The sequence below is a fragment of the Dendronephthya gigantea genome, unplaced genomic scaffold (assembly GCF_004324835.1).
Source record: "Dendronephthya gigantea isolate DGI-Jeju-01 unplaced genomic scaffold, DenGig_1.0 000166F, whole genome shotgun sequence".
NCBI lineage: Eukaryota > Metazoa > Cnidaria > Anthozoa > Malacalcyonacea > Nephtheidae > Dendronephthya > Dendronephthya gigantea.
Genome location: NW_021163176.1, coordinates 235,107 through 242,837, shown reverse-complemented (window position 1 = coordinate 242,837; position 7,731 = coordinate 235,107). Strand labels below are relative to the sequence as shown.

Below are 7,731 nucleotides of genomic sequence, written 5' to 3'. Positions count from 1 at the left end.
ATTATTTTAGCATGCGCAGTGGCGAGTCATGCAAAATAAGATTGTCGATCAGTTTGCGACATGATTTAAACAGCAAGTATTAAAATTTATTATTCAAAAATAAAGAAAAACACACTTATTTGGTGACAAATGTAGTCATGACCAGAAATGCAGGACATATAATTACCATAAAAGTTCATAATGCCAGGATTTCGCAATCGAAGATGGCTGCTTGTTATTATAGAATTATATTTGGCAAGAGACGAAATTTGAAATTAAAGCAACTTCTATCTTACATATTCCAGTCATAGAGCTTGATCTAAGACGGGCAAAAACTTAGTACTGTTATGACATTTTTTTCATATTTTATATTACCTTTAACAGGTTCCCCAGTAATTTCATTTCAGCGAATAACTATTATTTTACATACTTGCAATATAATGTTTATTTGCTGAAATTAGATTTATGGGAAACCTGTTAAAGGTAATATAAAAATATGAAATAATTTTCACAACAGTACTGAGTTTCTACTCGTCTTAAATCAAGCTCCGCAACTAAAATATGTAAGGTAGAATTTTTTTAATTTCAATTTATTCTCGCGCCTTATATAATTCTATAATAACAAGGCGGCCATCTTTGATTGCGAAATTCTGGCATTACATGATCTGTTATGGTAATTAATGACCGGAATTTCTGGTTACGTGCTAATTCTAATGTCTTGTAAGATGAATGAAAATTGCTTCTAAGTTCTAACATGTCCTCTTGATTAGAATGACACGATTGAATATCTGGTAATTGTTATAAAGTTCAACAAATGTTCATATATTTTCTTCTTCACAAATCACAACGCTTTCCTTTTCCTGTCTCATGTTCACATCCATCAGACCTCTTATTCCCATACTTGTCAGTGAGCACCACTCTCAACACATCTGTACCAGGGTAACTCCACCTACCAAATGCATATATCTGTCTCTTCGACCCAGACAGCACAGTCGTCACATCTTGAGAAATTTCCTGACCATTTTTCCATTTGACAGAGTATTTTCCCAACAACTCGAAGATTGCTTTCCATTTGTACTCCAAGTCCTGGAGTGTTCTCAGAAGGTTGATGGTGATTTCAGCGTTTTTCGGCACTTCAATGGAAACATCAGTCTTATCCGTTGTCGTGTACGTATTCGTTTTACTGGCTTCGACATTGAAAGAGGATGTGGCCGTGACTTCAGTTGTGAAGGTGGTTTTCGCTCCTGTGCCAAAGAATCCTGCACGGACTTCCACAGATGCCCCAACTTTCACAGCCAAAGAGAATCCTGAACCAATCTTGAAGGTGGATGAAGTTGATACCGATGTCGTGAGCCACTTCGTGCACTTGTACGGATTGGAATGAGCAGAGCATATGACGGGACGAAAACCTTTGACTGGTTCAGGTTTGGCGACGTTCAGTGGCGACGTATCTTCGATGTTGAATTTCAAAGCATTGAGCGCCAAAATGTTGGAGCGATCGGAAATACTTTTGCACTTGTATGTGTTGCTACCAGCAGATCTATCCATCGCATTCATTGAACACTGTTTAAGCTGTCCAGATTTATCTTTGACTTTGATCACTAAATCTGGTTTATTTACCCATGAATTTCCATTGTAAGATCCCATCTTGCAGCATTTAAACTCTTCCAAGCAGTATAATTTGTTACACGAGTTTCTGTATAACCCCGCCATGTAGTATCCTCGTTTACAGTTGTTCCATCCTTTGCGATCGAATGATTTCCAGACGTTTTTTTTGTAACAATGTCCCCATCGTCTCACCTGGGACTTCGGCCGGCAGCATTTGGCTTCTTCGATGTGGCTTAATTTATTTCCCGAATTTCTCCAGAGTCCGGTCATGTAGTAACCGTATTTGCAGGTAGACCAACCTTTGCGATCGAAACTTTTCCACCAGTTGTGGTTGTAACAATACCGATCCCCCGGTGATGAATACAGGTAGCCAGGCGCATCGACACATTTCGCCGCTTCGAGAAGGAAAATGGGGTCTCTACGTCGTCTTCTCTTGTTCCTGTACAATCCTGCCATGTACCTACCATTCCCGCATTGCGACCAACCTTTATGGTCAAAGGATTTCCACCAGTTGTCCTTGTTGCTTCTAGTGCGTGGTCTTCTAACACGTGCGATCATGTACTTCCTGTACCCGCTGTTTGTTTGCCATGCGTGACTTAGTCTACGAAGAACTTGTTTAGCGACATCAATGTTGCCAACGACGCTGACGGTATAAGCACTGGGTCCACCGCAGCAGCTTTGAGGTCCATGACAGGGTGACCACGATCGACATCTGCTGGTGCATCGATTGTCGGCCAACTTTTTTCCTTTGGGGTATATGTTTCCACACTGACATTGATCGCCTTTCGTCGCCGCCAAAATGTAACCCTTATCTCTGCATATCTCTTGACACTTTACGTTGGAGTTATGGCCACGCATCCGTCTTCTGAAACCTGCGCTTGGAAATGAGGAGTAGCAACCTTCAACGGCGTAGTAATTTACCGATCGTTTCTTCTGAGTTTCAACATCTTCTGTGGAGAATACAACCGGTAACAGAACGGTGATCAAAACCAAAATTTCTTGTAGAAACATTTTGAATCTCTCTAGATAAATAATAAGAACGAACTTGGTACCGAAAAGAATACAGTCGGGAGAAATGGTACACACCATCGAAAACTACCCACCATTATGGTCACGCATTTCTTTACCTACCCAAGTATCAGATAAGTTAATTTTTAAGCCCCGTTTACACTACACTGAGTTTATTGGCACGGCACGGCTAAAATAGGCACCCGTACCCAATTTTATTAGTGTTCAGGCTACCAAAACATAGGCCGAGTACAGATGAAATGGTTACAGGTGCCCATTTTAGCCGTGCCGTGCCAATAAATTGAGTCGTAGTGTAAACGGGGCTTTAATCTACGCAACCCTCCAATTACGCAATGAACAAACCCAAACACGCAGGAATGTTGTGAGAATTAGGACTGCTTTCCACTGTCGCATTTTTTGCACGTACGTATATTCATGTAAAAGCCTAAAATCTTCTAAGTTGTTGTATAATTAATTTTACGCCAGAAAAAACACACCAAATTACAAACAGCATGCAACCCTTTATGCATCTACCCAATCGCTGATTTCATAAGTATCATTTGAATAACTTTTTCGTGGGAATACGTACGCACAAAAAAAACGTGACAGTGGAACACAGCCGAACTGAAGGAACATTCCCGAGTGTTTGGGTCAAGCGATCCAAATACGGTAAACCATGAAATATCTTATTTTATGAAATATCAACAAGGTAGTATTCCAAGCCTTTGATTTCCGTGTTTGGAAGGCCTGATCCAAACACAGGCCTCAACCAATGAAAACACACGTTAAATACATGTTATTTTATAATTATGTTCCATGTATACATATGAATTATTGATACATGTACGCCGCTGTTAGTCACGGTATATAAACAATACAGAATTATGCATTTATTTCATTGTAGAATACATATTTTATAACTCGAGAAGGGACTTTTCATCATATTTAAAACGCGAGTTCAAGTGTTTAAATTACTTCAAATACGCCGCATTGTTGTCGACAAATCAATTTGCTCCATGTACGCAATGCGAATTAGGATGAAACATTATATAAAGAATGCTAATGAGGGTGACAAATTACATAATGTGCCATCCTGATTAGCATTCATGGTATTAATTTTACCACCTATAAGCCACCCCATGTGACTTCTAACGGTCCATTTCATAGGTTAAAGAATTATTCAAAAGAATTATTAATGAGCTGTTAAATTGGTTTTAAATATTTCGTTATCTTTGTGAGAATCAGCGTTTCGACAACTTATCTGCACAGGCAGATGGTAATGACAAAAGAGAGAAACAAAGAACTTTTGTAAAGAATGCATAATATATATCATGTTAAGACTAATCTTTTCCTGCCTCATGGTTGTCATTTTGAAGCAAATTTCCTTCAATTGCAGGGGCAATGGCGTAGCCAGCCCGACAATTTAGTCATGCTATGCTAATATTTTGGTGTTCATTGATTGTGAAAACAAAGAATTTCTAAAGAAATGAATAATGATAATAACATAAAATTTGCATAGCATGACTAAATCGCCAGGCTGGCTACGCCACTGAACGCCACTCAGGATATATCTAGGAACAATTCATTTCATTCAAAGCATTTCAATATTTTGTTCAAAGTAAGGTTGGTAATAAAAATAGGACCCATACAGCCAATGTTTTTTTCCCTTTGCTACGAACCCTTGGAAATGAGTAGCATCAAATGTGGTATAACAACTGCCTAAATAGACAAAACACTTCTCGAAGTTTCGACCTGAGGGCCTTCGTCAGGAGAGTTAGTATACTAAGTTGTTTGAAGACGCTGCCACGCTGCTCCTTGGTTGCCCTGAAATTGTATATGAACATTCCCTCAGAACATGATAACAACTGGGTTATACCGTATCTTTTGCTAATTTCCGAAGCCTTGCTATATGTGAACGCGCAATAAAGACTATCTTATCTAGTCATTCAAATGCTCTTCGTCAAGGAATGTGAAAAAAAAATATTGGACGGCACATGCTTTTTATAAGTTATAACCCATGAGCGCAAAGTGCGTGATAAAAAAACAACCAATGGAAAAAATCAGAAGAAATTAGAATACAATCCCGTTGCAAAAAAATCCACAACTTTAAGATTCATTTAGAATCCGATACAAATGAAACTGTAGTCGGAACAATTAAAATACTTTGTTACTCAGTTTGCATTTTTTCACAAAGTTCTTTGTCTCTTACTTACGTCATTGCTATCCCCAATTCGAGGATAATCATACAGTATGCAAATAACCTGTGAAAAACCTGCACGTGCATGGCTATACTAGGTATTGCAATGATCTTGTCATCATGTGAATGTGGCGACAAAATGAGCGGAGCAGGGTCGAAACTAGAAAGATAACTGGGGGGTCATTCATATATTCAGTTCTGCCCGATGGATTTCTTTTGTAAGTTCAGTAGCTTACAAAAGGAATCCGTCGGGCAGAACTGAACATATAAAGTGACAGCCCCCTCTCTCAATAATCGTTCTATGTAGTTTCGGTCCTGGTGTGAAAAAAGGATTCACTTATGATAGAGAGGATACAGATCATGATGAAATCTTGCACGATGCCTTACAAATACCACATTATGTTATGCATTCCATATATCAACCCATGCTGTCGCAGTCGTTCATTTTGAGACACGACAACAGGTTCAGAATCAAGGAACTGTTAAGAATGAGTTCATCGAAACAAGCAGGACACACGACAAGACTGTAAATTTTGAACTTGTATCAAAGTCATCTTCAGACATTGTTTAATACAATTTTCATGAGAATTTTCGTGAAACATTATATCATATATTGCGTGTGTTTACGACCGTTCACAACAGAGGCAATATTTTCAATGATCAAGTGGGATCAAGCCTCAAAAATTTTCCCGGCTCGCGCGAATCAAAGTAACGCCTCGTGAGTATGGACTCGACCTTCTTGAAAACAATTCTATGTATCTGAAATTTCATATCTAAATTGTAACTACCAGACTGTGGTGTTTAACTGAAAGCTATGCTTCCACTGGTTCATTAACCCATGCAAATGAAGTCGCTAAAATGGGGAACTTGCTGCCCAAAATTTAGTCTCTAACGGACTCTCTTCTCGCACTCTCGGGCCCTCTAAGGTTACATAACTTGAAAATATACGCCTTTTTCTAATCGCATACAATCGCATTCCGGTCCCGAAACTTACAAAATTTTTGGACGAGCGTAAAGTAAGGCGTCCACAATGCTCAGATTTGCGCCCCATATATTTATTCATTTTCTAAGCGATTATTTCCTCTGAATTGTGTCCTTGTGAAAAACCCTTTTTTAATACCTGAACTGTTTATAAGGAACAGGTCATTTATACCTCGTAAAACTTAAAATATGTCATGACAAGCACCTGGGTACAGGACAGTGCAGTGCTGTGCAAATATGGGTGAATGCATGTCGACGTCTGAGTTACAGGTAACGATTTTAGTTTGACTGGTCAGGTAATAGAAATTCGTATTGAAAGACTTTTCTTTGTTGGCGTGCAATTTAGTTCTTACCTGAGTTAGTTTTGATGCCCGACTTCACTGCAGATGTTGTTATTTTATTTTTCTTTCTTCAGAAGTTGTTCGTTTTGCACTGATCTTCTCTGCACGAGGCTAAATGTGAGACTGCGTGCAGTGCAAGTGATATCCAACTTTATACGCGAGGGGAAGCAATGAAATATCACAAACAAACACAGGAAGTTCAAACGGAGAATTAGGGGCCATTAATGTCGTCATCAACACCAATAATAGTGATAACAATATTAACAAGTAATAACCTTATTATACAGGGTGTCCCAAAAAAAACGCAACCACTTAAATATGCAAGAATATTAATATTGTTCGGGTTTGCACCATAGTTCAGCTAAAATGACTTTTAGCATTGTAAATGAAGGATTAAGAGCCATTTTCAATTCCCAGAGGTGCTTATTTATTGCGCTTTAGAGCTGTATTAATGTTCTGCATATTTAAGTGGTTGCTTTTTTTTGGGACGCCCTGTACAGGGTGGATTATCAAATAAATGCAACACTTATATTAATATTCATATATATGTTCGTTTCTATTCAATAGCAAAGGATCGTGCGCCTCTGGGAATTATAAAGGTTGCAGTTGTTTTGATACAACCTATATAAGCAAGGCTCCTTCTTGACACAAACTCACCTGGGTTGCCAGATTACTGAAAAAAGAAGTTTTTAGTCGGGCCTTTAATTTCTTTGTTTGAAACAAAGAATACAACGAATATGGTCATAATATTTGACTAATTGTTGAGTAATTTTGCAACCCAGATAAGCACTTCGTAGCCAGAGGATCTTAATATTGGATTAGCTCAGTGATATGTCAATAATTACAACGCTAATTACACATTGTTGACATTTTGAAATCTTATTTTTTCCCTGCTATTTGAGAAAATCAAAACACTACGAGGACTCGAAGTGCAAGTGCAAGCTAATATTGGCCGCGCTCTTGTGAAATGTAAACTAATATACAAGACTTTAAAAGCATTTGAAGTTTAGTTATTAATATAAATCGCCGCATGCTAGCAACTCAGGAAGTTGCCGTTGAGTGCTTAGATTATAAAGATCGCTTTAGTAGCACCAAGAAGACTGCCATCCATGCATGTTTTAGGCAAAGAAGATCTTAAGCTTGCCGCCTACGGGGGCTATCGGTTGAGCTAAAGACCTCGCGAGGCTGTTAGCTCAGCAAACGGATAGTTTTCGTGAGGAATTCACCTCGAGAGGACACCGCGGAAATTGGTATAGGCTTAGCCGCAATTCTCGATACTTAGACTTCAAACTTCGTGAGGAAAAAGATTTATAAATATTCAAGAAAATATGTCTTGCACAAAAGATTTGAAGCTTGCTCACGGTAAAAATGAATCGTCTGAATTAATAATCTTGTGTATACTTTAAGCCTCAAAATGGCCATTTCACAGCGGTCAGATGTGTATGATGAGCTGTCAAAAGATTGCAGAATGCGTATTCAGAAGAAAAATTGAACTTTTTTAAGATATTCAAAAGGTTTCTCTTTGATAGGGCGATACAGAAATGCACAATTGTGAACCAGCGATTAGATTTTCGGGTTGAAACGTCTTAAACACCAATTTCTGCGGTGTCCCTCGAG

The 7,731-nt window shown here is 38.5% G+C and overlaps 1 protein-coding gene across 1 annotated transcript; it reads right to left on the bottom strand.

Annotated features, from left to right (window-relative positions):
• Positions 1-340: 340 nt before the first annotated feature.
• Positions 341-6,215, bottom strand: LOC114537838. Its single transcript, XM_028558949.1, has 2 exons — positions 6,127-6,215; positions 341-2,609 (listed from the first exon to the last, which is right to left on the bottom strand). The coding sequence occupies exon 2, from the start codon at positions 2,596-2,598 to the stop codon at positions 814-816; it is 1,785 nt and encodes a 594-aa protein (XP_028414750.1). The 5' UTR covers positions 2,599-2,609; positions 6,127-6,215; the 3' UTR covers positions 341-813.
• Positions 6,216-7,731: the final 1,516 nt, after the last annotated feature.